At 37.3% G+C, this 15,103-nt stretch overlaps 1 protein-coding gene across 1 annotated transcript; it reads left to right on the plus strand.

The window, feature by feature from the left end:
• On the plus strand, positions 1 to 14,962 carry LOC139120330 (drebrin-like protein B). The gene is made up of 11 exons (XM_070684663.1): positions 1 to 151; positions 2,699 to 2,754; positions 2,894 to 3,003; positions 4,487 to 4,561; positions 5,709 to 5,933; positions 6,988 to 7,139; positions 7,629 to 7,683; positions 10,377 to 10,442; positions 11,192 to 11,564; positions 12,417 to 12,707; positions 13,539 to 14,962. Exons 1-11 carry the CDS (start codon positions 69 to 71, stop codon positions 13,673 to 13,675), a joined length of 1,623 nt encoding a protein of 540 aa, XP_070540764.1. The 5' UTR covers positions 1 to 68; the 3' UTR covers positions 13,676 to 14,962.
• Positions 14,963 to 15,103: the final 141 nt, after the last annotated feature.

A 15,103-nucleotide genomic window follows, 5' to 3' on the forward strand; every position in this document is an offset into this window, starting at 1 on the left:
ACATGAGCACGCAAACCAGTGACGTATACACATGTAAATAAGTTGGACAGCAGAAGGCAGAAGTCATCATGGCGATCAGCTTCCTGAAGTATAAATCGGAGCTAGTGAAAGCGTGGAAAGACGTTTCCGACAATTCAAGTGACACGAATTGGTAAGATTGTAAACTTGGCGTGGCTTTGTGCTGTTTTAGTGAAGGGTTTACTCCGATACCGGAGAAGCCTGTGGGTTTGACCATGGGTGGGTGTGACTGAATTTCAGAATTTTGGGCACTTCCGCCTTTGTCTCAGCATTTCATTTACTGTTCAGGAAGTTTAAACGCCTTCAGAAAGTTTTCAAAATTTATTGTCGACTGTTGCACAAGTTAGTAGAATAACTATTTCAAATTCATCAGGGTTTGAAATAGTTTTGTCATCTTCTAAATCAACGCAAGGTCGCAATTCCTGTTAATGAGTGACCGCCCCAACTTCCGTCTTGCCTCCTGTTGTTAAACCTAAGCAACTGGTGCCATACCAGTGATGGGACTGTGGTCTTTTAACCCAGGTGTCCTAAGGTGCTGTAAACAGTGGGAGCTATAGAATTTGACCTGTCCATGATGAAATATGATTGAATGTCATTATGAGGTAGACTAAACGGCATGGGTGTATAAGGCACATACAATTGTAAGGATCAACTGACGTCCATTCTCATCTCTGCTAACAAAATTAATTGATTGCCCTCTGCTTTAACGGTTGCAATTTTTTTTATCACAAATATATTTGTTACTTGTTAGTGTCATGTCAATATTGTCGGTAAAATGATATCTATCACTTATTAGAATCTGTTTGTATGCAATGATGTACATTTGTATTTCTTACTTGGTACGTCACTAGATGTCTGGGCTGTATTTACTCATTGGCATTGTATTGAGTTAAAATATAAGACATATGAAATATTTTACTTCATTATGAGTAAGTTTTCTTACCAGAGCGACGAGATGATGATTCAGTGTTCTCCCCCCCCCCCCCCAAGCAATTAAGGCATAGCGGCCGCTACTCTTCAATTATTACATAACAGTTATTTGTATTGTTATGCAAATTAATCGCTATGGTGTTTGAAATTCCTAGGAGAACACTGTGATTCAGGAATAGCAAGTAAGGGTGAGAGATTCCTCTGCTCGATACATCAGACTGTCATCTATGTGACAAAACTAGGTTTCAACATTTATCAGAGGTGACAAGGGCATGTATCAGTAATATTATGTACTTATCGGGGTATCTTCCCCTCATACCTTAGCACCCCTATTTTTGAAACTTAGACTGGGCAGAATGGTAATATACCCAAACTGCAGGAAATGTGTCCTCTATCATAAAATAATACCAAAGGTCACAGTTTACCATCCCATATACCACGGGAAGTAAATGATTTGTGAACCATGCCATAATGTACATAAGGTAATGAACATGTGTAACCTGCCTATGATAACTGCAAGGACAACTGTTGCTGATAACATGATTTATCACATGTAAAAAGCGATTATCAATTCAGCCCATAGGTACAGTCTTTTCTGTGATGCATCCTTGAAAACCGAATAAAAGAAAACCTAGACAAGTTAAAATAAAACATTGATAATAAAACAATACAGTATTCGTACTCTCAACTTTTTTCACAAGGGTTCCATACAAATATAGTGGTTCAAAATGTACTCTAGTTCAAAAGTGCATCTTTTAATTCGTTTTTGCCCAATATACCTTTTCCCCCTTTTTTCCTCGGGGAGTTGCTTTTGTAAAGCACACTGCGCTACCCATTCCAAAGCTTTGCAATATTACTGAGTTGAAAGTGTTGAAAGTGAAAAGGCACGTTGTAAGATAAGACCGTGCTGAAGTATTGCTTCAGAAACACCTGAATCACTATTTACCATGATACCTACATTTTATAGCTAAGTTTTACTTCTCTTTTCACTAGAAGTTTCAATCCAAACCACCCTTGCAATGAACTGATAGTGTATTTTCGATGTACATGTAAACTCCATCCATTTGTACATGCTTCAGTTACATGACATGAACAGCACAGGCCAGTCATTGAATAAGAGACACATTTCTCACAATCCTGTACTTGACTCATATTGGTCCTCGGTGAGTCATCGCATGAATGTATCATTCCAATAAAACACCCAAAAGTGTTGAGCCATAATCCCTTTCTGTTCAAAATTGCCAAATGCTACTACACCCAAAGAAATTTTCTTTTATGATAGCAGCCAGCTGGTTTCAGAATGCGTTTCTTGGACCTAGGGTAAAGTTCAATGGTGGTATTCAGGCATAGCGTAATGCTACTACTTCAATGTTTCCAGATTGGCCATGTTCATGACCCCCAATGTGAGATTTCATCGTAGTATTTTCATTGGTAGGGATCTACCAGTGGATCTGTCTGTTTAAACTTTTTAAAGTCATGATAATATTTTGCCCATTATACAATACTAAATACTTTACCAAAAAACATCCGAATGTGAGCTCACGTATGTAGAGGTTAATGAAAATACCCTATTTCTTCATTCAAACACAAATTTGTTGAAGTTCTTTGATTGATTATACATTCTCCTTCAAGACTCTAGTAATTGTCCTAAATGTCTGTGCTGTGCCTAGATCTTCAAATGTATCTCAGCTGTGACAAAAGTTTGTGTATTGTTTGTGATTTCTCTGACTTTATTTTGTCATTTCTTCAGGGCTATATTTGGATATGAAGGCAAGACTTATGAACTCAAGGTTGTTGAAACAGGAGGTTTGTAACCATTTTGAATTCAGCATTCACAAAGTTTGATGGCGTTATGGCTGCATACCATGTTCTGTCCATTGTTCTGATCATCGTCCTGTGATGGTAAAATAAAAATAAACTTTTGAATTTTTTTCTGTAATTGAAGATGACCTGGATGAGTTGGTTGATGAACTGAGTGGCAGCAAAATACAGTACGCATACTGCAAAGTTATTGATCCAAACACAAATTTGCCAAAATTTGTACTCATTAACTGGGTGAGTATCATACAGCCTGGCAGTGTGAAATGTGCAGGGGAGAAATTGATTTGCAGTTTCCAATTTGAAACAACGACAGCCGTTATTTACCATATTAGCTACTATAGACTATAGTCTATAGAAGCTATTGGGATGGTATCCGTCCGGCGTCCGGCGTCAGTCTGTATGTATGTATGTATGTATGTATGTCCGTTTGTGAGGCGTCCGTCCACTCAAATATCTTGAGAACCGCAGTACTTACTGATTTGATATTTGTTGTGTAGATGCAAAATATGATTATAAGAAACACTTTTTTTTAATTTTTTGATATTGTTGAAAATATGCAAATTAGCGCCAAAAAAGGCGTTTTTGTTAAAAAATCTTCTTCTTCATAACCGCTGGTCAGACAGCTTTGATATTTGGTATACAGGTCCCTAGGGATAACCCAACTTAGATTTGTTCAAATTGTGGTGAAATATGCAAATCTGTATTTTTAAGGAATTTTTTTGTCATTTTTGGTCAAAAAGTTATTTCATCAAAACCGCTCGTCTGACAGCTTTGATATTTGGTATACAGGTCCCTAGGGATGACCTTACTTAGATTTGTGCACATTGTGATGAAATATGCAAATTTGTATTTTTAAGGAATTTTTTTGTCATTTTTGGTCAAAAAGTTATTTCATCAAAACCACTTGTCTGACAGCTTTGATATTTGATGTACAGGTTTGTAGTGATGAACTGAAGTTGATATATCAAAATTATGATGAAATCTGCAATTTTGTAATTTTGGGGCAATTTTTGCCATTTTTGATCAAAAAATTTGTCTCTCAAAAACTGCTCATCTGATAGCTTTGATATTTGGTACACAGGTTTGTAGGGGTTATCTTATTTATAATGCATCAAAATAATGATGAAATCTGCAATTTTGTATTTTTCTGGCAATTTTTGCCATTTTTATAGGCATAGATGGCAGTTTTCTATGCTGGCTATTGATGAATGTCTGTGTTTATAGGGGGCTCTGTAAGTATGAGCCATACTTAAACAGTTCTTCTGCCATAAGAATACACTGTATTGCCAAAGGACCTCTGCTCTCACTTTATCAGGTATTATGCTATGTATGTCCTCTGTACCATCTATAGTAGCTTCAGGGACATTGGCCCTATGTTTTTTCATAGATTGCATCACCAGCAGAAATATTGGCCCTGTCCTTTTTATCATAGCAATGTGGTTGTCATAAAGTGCATGTCATTATCAATAACTGGTAACTATCCCCTAGGACAGCGTTGAGTGATAATATCGCTGAGTATTTTCCCCCTGTGCTTGATTATTGCCGCAGTTTGATAGCAATCAACAGCCTTGACAACATCACATAGTTTTACATACTAACTGAAGAGCAACAAAAATTAATATAGCCTATCTCAGATTGTTTTGTTTATAGTTTTGAATGTACCACAGATATACACAGAAGTTTAATTTGTAATCCTTTTATTTCTGTTATTTATCAGGTTGGTGAAGGTGCCCCTGCAGAAAAGAAAGGAATCTGTGCCCGCCACACAAGGGATGTAGCCAACTTACTTCGGGTGAGATATCGGACCGTTCACTCTGTCAGACACATTACTGTTCAGTCTGTGATCTTCCGTGAACTCATGTTTAATATGTGTCTTGAACCATTAGCATACATTTAGAGCAGGATCACAGGAACATGTGATGCTTTGGCAATTCTGTCTAAGGGATGGTCACCATAGGATGAGGGTGTTCTGTATTGTCCCAGTTTAAGTTTCAAAAAATGGAGGTCACCTTCAAACTTGGTGAGCCAACTCATAGAGCGTACAGGATGTAATGTACAATGTTACAAAATTGAATGGGACGAGGAAAATGCTGCTCTGAAGAGAGTTCCAGTTCACAGAGGTCTTTTTTTGACAATGTTGTGCTGATCACATTAAAAACAAAATCTGTATCAGGTTTGTCAGCGACACATTTAAATGACAATTAGAATACCAGTTGATCAGCAAAGTGATCAAAAAATTGTAAACAATCGTGCGCAGACAACGAGTTTGATGGGTCGAGATCTGAACAAACAACACAAATTCGGGCTGAGTTCCACAAGAAACAGCTTTTAACATGCATAAAGTTCCTAATCAAAGGGAAGCTGTTTCAGTGGTGCCCCTGCTTATACAGTTTCCCTCTTGGTACAATCCTAGTGATTATGTATTTTTTTGATGTCACTGTTGTACCTTTGAACCATTTCAGGGTGAACGGGTTCAAAATGGAGGGACCTCTGATTTGTCAGAACATGTGGACTGCTGAACATCATTTATCAAACACTGAACCAAAAATGTTTATATAGCATTTTCAGTTTAGCAAAATAGAATCAAATTTACTGTTTTCATGTTGCCCTGATACTGGCATTCAGGGGGCCATTATCCTGCAAAGGTAGTGAGATTTAGTAATATACCTTACCTAGCCAATCTAGTGACCCACACCACCACCTTTCACCACCATGGTTTAGCCCAAACCCATTGCTGGCAATGGTGATTATGGACCTCTTTACAGGGAAATGGGGGTGAACAGCTTAATCTGTAGGGGGGGGGGGGGGGGGGGCTCAAACTACCGAGCTAAGCACTGTTATGTTTCTTGTATGATATACGAGACATGGCAAGTCAGTGGAAATAGGTTTTGACTCAAGAACACTGTTTACATACTTTTTTACTGATAACTTTTTTCTAGGGAGCCCATGTCACAATTAACGCCAGATCAGATGATGACGTCGAGAAAAGTGAACTTGAAAAGAAAGTCTCCAAGGCATCAGGTGCCAACTACAGCTTCCACAAAGAAAAGGCCAAACCCATTCCAGAACCCAAGCCCGTAGCTTCAGTTTACCAAAAGACGTTAGCTGCACAGGAAATTCATCAACAGAGACAAAAGAAGGAACAGTTCTGGGCGAAGCAGCAGGTATGTTCGTATTTGCCTCTTATCATAAATTGGTTTAATCCATGTCTTTAAGTTTGTTAAGAAAGGGGTTACTTACTTGTTTGAATTTCGTCGTCTGTATTATATTCAGCATGCTGTCTTCAAATTCTTTTAGCTCGTCGGTCGGTGGGGGGGGGGGGGGGGGGGGGGGGGGGGGGGGTAGGTTCTTAGTAGGTTTGAAGCCATAGGTCTGTTTGCAAGATGAAGTTGAACTGGGATCCCGCTACATAAATCATTCCTCCCCTTGGAAATGAATATTCATAACAGTAAAAATATATTGTTATGCAACAACTGTCAAACTCAACCAACATTCCACCATCTGTGTAATCAGCGATGTGTACCCAATGTAGATGTATATTCACACCAGTTTAGTCTCCTGATGAGTGAGTCACTTGGCTCACGAAACAACATTGTAGAGATGAAATTGTAAAATCATTTCTCTGGCAACCCTTATATATATATATATATATATATATATATATATATATATATATATATATATATATATATATATATATATATATATATATATATATATATATATATATATAATATATATCTTGGCTGTTCACACAACTTAATTGCATATATATATATATATATATATATATATATATATATATATATATATATATTATATATATATATATATATATATATATATATATATATATATATATCTTGGCTGTTCACACAACTAAATTGCTACTTGAGAAAGCATGTTTCTTACTTCTTCTATGTAACTGAGTTTTCCCCAGCTCGAGCATCTGATCATTTACACTGTAGTTCATTTTGAAACTGCTTTAATACCAAACTGACAATGGAAATCTGTCGAGAGCAATATACATATTTCCATTCATGAGCACAAATACTGAGAGTAAAGCGGTAATTTGATATGTGATTCTTTATCATTATCAGATATACTGTACATTTACACAGGATTATAAATTATTTCGTGTCGTTACATTTTATTTTGTGTAAATGGATACATTCTTTACGGAGTTAAAGTATGCACTCTTTTCTGTCATCCAATCAGAAAGATGAAGAGGCTCGACTGAAAGCAGAGAAGGAGCAGAAGAAACAAGAGAGAGACAAAACGGAGAAGGAACGAAGGGACAGAGAAGCCAGGGAAGCTAGTAACAGAGACAGACAGATGGCAGAGAGGATGAAAACAGTCAATGAAATGAAGTAAGGCTGCCTCACACTATCCCACACTCATTCTCTTGTCCCTGCCGCAATGCCATGCAGCTTCACTCAAAACATTGAATAAAGATGGGTTAAATTAAAAGTTACCGGATGTGAAATGTGATTCACCAGTAGAGAAACATGAAAACCTGCATTTAGGCAATTCACTGCAATATTGTGGTGAAATGACACAGCATTGCAAGTACATTTTCCAAGCAGTAACCTACAGAAAAAGAACATTTGAAGTACAATATGTTAGGTAATAGAAAATTACCTATGACAGCTGAAATAGGAATGACAATTTTGATGGTACAAAAAATTATTGTTCTAGTCTTGTTTCATCATACTGAATATATTCAGGAATGAGCAGATGTAGAAAATGACCATTCAGACAGTGTTCTCTGTCCTAAAAATACTAACTTTCATAGGTATACATTTACTATGCTTCAAAAAACACGTGAAGAATTTATTGGCTTTTTACTTTTACTCTAGAATGAAGGAAAAACAAGAGGAAGATAGAAGGAGAGAAGAGGAGAAACAAAAATGGGTGAGTTACCAGTTATCTCAAATCAGGTGAAATGGGTAAGTTACCAGTTATCTCAAATCAGGTAAAATGGGTAAGTTACCAGTTATCTCAAATCAGGTGAAATGGGTAAGTTACCAGTTATCTCAAATCAGGTGAAATGGGTAGTTACCAGTTATCTCAAATCAGGTGAAATGGGTAGTTACAAGTTATCTCAAATCAGGTGAAATGGGTAAGTTACCAGTTATCTCAAATCAGGTGAAATGGGTAAGTTACCAGTTATCTCAAATCAGGTAAAATGGGTAAGTTACCAGTTATCTCAAATCAGGTGAAATGGGTAAGTTACCAGTTATCTCAAATCAGGTGAAATGGGTAAGTTACCAGTTATCTCAAATCAGGTGAAATGGGTAAGTTACCAGTTATCTCAAATCAGGTGAAATGGGTGAGTTACAAGTTATCTCAAATCAGGTGAAATGGGTAGTTACCAGTTATCTCAAATCAGGTGAAATGGGTAAGTTACCAGTTATCTCAAATCAGGTAAAATGGGTGAGTTACAAGTTATCTCAAATCAGGTAAAATGGGTGAGTTACCAGTTATCTCAAATCAGGTGAAATGGGTAAGTTACCAGTTATCTCAAATCAGGTAAAATGGGTAAGTTACCAGTTATCTCAAATCAGGTAAAATGGGTAAGTTACCAGTTATCTCAAATCAGGTGAAATGGGTGAGTTACCAGTTATCTCAAATCAGGTGAAATGGGTAAGTTACCAGTTATCTCAAATCAGGTAAAATGGGTAAGTTACCAGTTATCTCAAATCAGGTGAAATGGGTGAGTTACAAGTTATCTCAAATCAGGTGAAATGGGTAAGTTACCAGTTATCTCAAATCAGGTGAAATGGGTAAGTTACCAGTTATCTCAAATCAGGTAAAATGGGTGAGTTACAAGTTATCTCAAATCAGGTAAAATGGGTGAGTTACCAGTTATCTCAAATCAGGTGAATGGGTAAGTTACCAGTTATCTCAAATCAGGTGAAATGGGTAAGTTACCAGTTATCTCAAATCAGGTGAAATGGGTGAGTTACCAGTTATCTCAAATCAGGTGAAATGGGTAAGTTACCAGTTATCTCAAATCAGGTGAAATGGGTAAGTTACCAGTTATCTCAAATCAGGTGAAATGGGTGAAGTTACAAGTTATCTCAAATCAGGTGAAAGGGTGAGTTACCAGTTATCTCAAATCAGGTGAAATGGGTAAGTTACCAGTTATCTCAAATCAGGTGAAATGGGTAAGTTACCAGTTATCTCAAATCAGGTGAAAATGGGTAAGTTACCAGTTATCTCAAATCAGGTGAAATGGGTGAGTTACCAGTTATCTCAAATCAGGTGAAATGGGTTAGTTACCAGTTATCTCAAATCAGGTGAACTGGGTAAGTTACCAGTTATCTCAAATCAGGTGAAATGGGTAAGTTACCAGTTATCTCAAATCAGGTGAAATGGGTAAGTTACCAGTTATCTCAAATCAGGTAAAATGGGTAAGTTACCAGTTATCTCAAATCAGGTGAAATGGGTAAGTATTAAACCAGTTATCTCAAATCAGGTAGTGCAACTTTTCCTGGAACAGTTTGGAACACTAAAAGCAGCTCACGCAATAATTTCACATGGCATGATTGATATTAGTTTTGGACTTGAGTCGGACCAATATGAGACAATAAAAATTATTCATCATCTTTACTTTTCAGTACTTCTTATCAGTGAAACAGTAAGACCATGTCATAATATGGTATGTCAAACAGAATTTCAAAAAGTAGTCCATTGAAGTAATTGATCATTCATAAGAGTTGTGATGACAGCACTGCTTTTTGAGTTCCCTGAGTTAGTACAACCTAGAAAACTTGTATATGGTAAATATGGCAGTGCACAAAAAAACCCCAAAGTCTTATTGTCTGAGTATGATCAGGGGTCACGTTAGTATCCACAACATAATACCACTGCAATGTTTGTATACGTACCTCACTCAACCAAATGATCAATGTATAGTGACTGATTGCTCATATCCAATCACTAAGTTATTCACTAAAAAAGTGACAGAGGCATTCATGTCAATGATTTTTGCCCAGTTGATAGTGAATCTAATTACTTGGACTTGGAAATTTTTGGAAAATGACAAATTTTCAAAAAGTTCATGAGGACCTGTTAACAATGAATATTAATTGCCGCAAATGAACTTCATTGCCGTGTAGCATGTGTACCAGGATTCAGCACCATTATCATGGTAGAGCTGTTGAACTTTGAAATGCTAGCAAGCTATGTGCTACAGTGCACATAGTTATAGAAAGCTGTCAAAATACTGGCAAATGAGCTGTGACCATGGAAAAAGTTTCAATCACTGCAAATAACCTGTCTACTCCCCAGAGCAATAAATGTCACATAATTGTTGTGCTTCGTCGAAGTTCTACAGTTTATAACATTGGTACAGAAGATACTCAATTCGTAATGCTCAGTGTGTAAGGAAAAGGAATATCGTTCGCTTGTTACGTTCACTGTAAAATAGGAAATCGCAAAAGCAGCATTTCATGAAATGATTGTGCCTGACAAAAGTGCGAAATGGTTGACAATATATTATTTGTTGTATACTACTGTTACTATATACTGTACCTGTGTGCACTGCAACGTTTTCTAGATATCAAGTCAGCTAACACCTTTTTGTTTTTATATGAAAACAGGAAGCTCAAATGGCAGACGAAGACAGGTTTGGTCAAAAGAAACCTCACACTGGAGGAAAAGCAGCGGTGAGTTTGTACGGAAATTGATTCAAAGGATGTTTGTCTGCTCAGTGAAATGTACACATAGATTCTTCACTGTTGTCTACCTTACTGTTAATCCTCAGCATTTCTTACTAATGATAGTGTACTGTTCATAATCAGATTAACCCCACTGACTACCATTATGGCACTGGAATTTCCAATGCCTTAATGAATTATTATATACCTCAAGTTCCAGAGAATTCTCACATGATCTTGCAAGTGTTTACTATGTATTTATACACATTGCCAGTGATAGTCAGTGGGTTGACATTTTACAAAATTGCATTCGATGGACTGATACTATACCTGCCCTGGATTTGTCATCATGAATCTATGTGTGCATTGTAGAGGTTTCCTCCATGTTATGCTGAGTGCACGCAAAAACATGAATAGTGATGAGTGATTTGTATTACATTTTAGAGTCATTCTCACACACCAAAAGTTGACGAGATTTGATCTGCCGTCCATTCATTTGATGTGAATGATTCAGTCTTTGCAAGACAAACGAAACAAACTGATTTCAAGTTCTATAGTGATTTGATAAATCAATGTTCAAGTTCAAACAGAGTCTGTTGAATGTTAGTTGGGTGGGCTGATCTACAAATCAAGTTAAACAAGAACAACTTAAGGATGTGGTAGGTTCCCCTCGATACTGGAGGAAGCCACACATAAAATGAAAGAAGGAAGGTGTGAATGAAGGACAACTCACATCTCGACTTTCTGGTCTATAACAGGAAGCTGCTGCAATGGTTAAACAGAGAGAAAATGATCCAAGAAAAATGTTTGAACAGAGAGCGGCAGCTCCTCCATCTCAACCAGCGGCCAGACCGCCGCCGAGAAAATTACGCCAAGCCCCTCCCGGAGCCCCAGAACCTGCCCCTCCCCCAGAGCCAGTCAGATCACCAACGATCCGACCAGCCGCTGCGCCCCCACCGCCTCCACCAGCAGCAGAACCAGAGCCTGAGCCAGAACCAGAAGATTTGTATGATGAAGCTGAACCAACGCCACCCCCTCCAGCAGCCGCAACCATGGCAACACCGCCTCCTCCAGCACCATACCGACAAGACTCAGATGAGGAAGAGGCAGCAGCGGATGAAGACTGGGGAGGTAATTACCAAATAAGTGAAATTCTAAGCATAGGATTGGCTGTTGCTTGATGAAACTTGTTGTTAACACATTTCCATGTAAGAGTGGCAGCTTCTTGACATTTTTTTCACACTTGACAGGCAGCTTTCAGAAGCAAGTGATGAATAGGATTAAAGAGATGTAATAGGGTTAGAGCAATAGACAGCGTCATTACCATTGGTTAAGGTTACGAGCTTCAGTGTTTGAACAGGCACTTATCGGTTGGGCTGACACATTCGGAAAAGTGAATAATGAGGCCCTGGAACCTGCATGATTTATCATCCCCTCCACTAACTCTAAATTTGAAATTATAATGGTGCTCATTTGTATCCAACTTGTGTTTTGTATCAGATACCAGACATCTCAGAGCAAATGATCATGCTTGGCGGGAATAATCTTTGAGCTAAGGGAGGTAATTCTGAACATCAAAACATCAAACAATTTGCCCCAAGATGTCTCATGGCCACGACACTAAACTTGCCCTGTGTGACTAAAATGTACAACACCAATGAAAGTTACATGTTGATGATCAGAGAGTTTCTTCTTTTTTTCGTGAACTTGAAAATGCAAATGATCTCATTGCAGCTACTTTTCAACTGACGCTAATTAATCCAGTAAATTTGTACAGTGCATATGTACAATCTTCCATAATCATTTTAACCAAGGAATAATTTGTTTCAGTCATGTTTTAATCACTAATCAATACTTAATATTCAACTTTTATTTTGTGTTTCCTTCTAGTTCTGTAGGTACCACAAACATGGTTTTTCCCACATTGTGGTTTTCTATCTATGAAAGGCTAAAATGTATTCTTCTTTGTTTTCACTTCATCAGAAGAAGAACAAACAGGTTACAATGTTCCACAACCTGAACCACCAGAGCCTGTATATGAAGAGGAACCGGCATACCAACCGGAACCGGAGCCGGCATACCAGCAGGAACCAGAGTACGAGCTAGAACCAGAGCCAGCACAACAGCCAGAACCAGAGCCAGCATACGAACCGGAAAGTGCATATGACGAAGCTCAGCCAGCGCCACCACCGATGGAAGAATCGGAATATTCAGAAGTTGGAGGTTCAGATGTCAGTGAACTCCAGGCCAGAGCCCTGTATGACTACCAAGCATGTAAGACACCTATTCACTCAAAAGTCTGACATAAGTCAAGAATAGTGAGCCCAGTCTAACATTATAGCAGGAATATGTATATGTTTGACTGTTAAATAGAAAAAAACCAGAGTCCATGTGTGAACTCAGTTATTGGCTTAAATAAAAATTTGTCAAAGATAGGCAATTGTACTGCCTTTAATGTCCACTACCATTCAGCCAACCAGCGATTACAAATGTTTTGATTTTCTAAAAAAATGTGTAGGCCAATACAAAGAAAGAGCTTGCACGTCATCCTCATATGTGCCAATCTGTACAAACTGCATCAACATTTTTTGCCTTGAGTTAAAAATATTTGTAAGAGAATTGACAGTAAGGTGTGCTTGGCAGAATACTTCTGTGATTACACATACATGAACTACTCAGTTCTGAAGAGTAAACTTATCATTATTATCCTGCTTCATGTCATAAATACTCCTGCAATTTAGCTGCCTCCTCATTATTTTCATGCCGATGGTTGGATTGTGTTAGCTAAAAATATTTTTGACAACTAACACAAAAAAAATCTGTGTTGCAACATCTTTTTTTTTGTTGGAGACCCAAATTAAGAAGTTTTCTTCTCAGAGCAATTAAATGCTAGTGACCACTTCTCATTAATTTTGGTAAAACAATATAGAGTCATTAACATAACAATTATGTTGTTAAGCAAATTAGCTGCTATGCTATCAGAAATTTCTTTGGAGAAAACTAAGAAACAAAACCCGTCAAACAAACCTGTCATTTTCATAGCCTCTGCTTGATAACCACATATACATTCCATAATCAATGTCAATGTCTCTTTCATTTTGACAGCTGATGACACAGAGATTTCCTTTGACCCCGGTGACATCATCACGCAGGTCGAAAAAATTGACGACGGATGGTGGCAAGGTGTCGGTCCAGACGGCAGCTATGGAATGTTTCCTGCCAACTATGTGGAAGAGATCTAGTCAGTGTTTCAATGACTTTGTCATCAAAAGGAGCATGAAGGACTGGGATGGGTAGTTTTATATGAATGTCTAAATGAGAGACCAAAAGTGATAAATTTATTGATTTATGGCGATTACAGAAAATTTGAATCAAGTAATAAAATTCCTCCTTTCTCTTTCTGCTCTTACCATAGTATACTATAAAAACTGCATGCTATGGCTTTTATGAACAACATTTGAACACCGTCTTCCATTTAGACTTGACCTACAATTCTGTGAGCTCCCTCGATAGATGTGGGCTATACCATCTTACCATTCATGAAGGGGTGTGACAGGTACCACATAGTATGCAGGATCAACTTACAGGTTTTCATAATGCAAAATACACAGAGAGATTTACTATGTACAAATGGATTATGTTCTCTATTTTCATTGTACACGTTGTAACACGTTGTGACATTTTTAGGCTCAATTACTAATTTCCATGCCAACAGATTCAAAATATTTTACTTTTACACCATGCTGCACAGAGACTTTTCAGCTGTCCTGTAATTTAGAATCGATCACTCGAGGGTACTCCACTTGTAAACAGCGCCATCAAGCGATGGAAATTTCAATATGTGACGACACATTTGATGATAAAATGTACCAAAAAGTCTCCCATTGAATACTATTTTACATTCCTTTGCTTAATTAGATGACTTTTTACACAGAAATCATTTTCATTTCTTTGTGAGCTGATACAAAGTGACATAACGGGCATAATAAGAACGATTTCATCCAATCATAAAAGGGGATCAAATTACAGTATGGTAATAATTACCTTGATTTATTCCTCAGCTTTGTCAGACTGTAGTTTAATAGTAGTTATGTAGTTTATGCTGTCTTTATCTTTACTACTTTTGGTACATATTTTTTTTTATATCTCCTTTGAACTTGTCAACTTTATGTCAAAAGCTCAAAAATTATTTGTACAAGTTCCAATCAACTGAAAATTGAAGAATGTTCCTCCAAAGATTCTGATGTAATAGCATCATGCAAAGAAGATTTGTAAAATTTCAAAGCAACATTAACGATAAATGTCAATCTGTAGGAGAAAGAATGGGGAGAAAAATTGTCATAGACTCTGTCTATACAGTAAGAATGCAAAACATTAATTTGTAGTAACGTACTTAAAGGAAACTCATCGTAGTGTGAATCAAACTGTATGGTGAAAGCTGTTTTTTCAGCAGATTTTTTGTCAATCATGAACAAAATGTAAACTTTTTGTAAATTTTTGTCTTGAATAAACTCACAAGTCAAAATTTATCGTTCAGTGTATGACTTTATAATCTTGCAATGTTGCCTGTGATTGGTCTACTGTCTTCTTCAGAGCATCATCTTAATTTGTATAACAGGTGTGTATATTTTATCACACTCCAAAATGGCGGTGTTTTCACTATCAGAATG

Source organism: Ptychodera flava, chromosome 20, assembly GCF_041260155.1.
Source record: "Ptychodera flava strain L36383 chromosome 20, AS_Pfla_20210202, whole genome shotgun sequence".
Taxonomy (NCBI): Eukaryota; Metazoa; Hemichordata; class Enteropneusta; family Ptychoderidae; genus Ptychodera; species Ptychodera flava.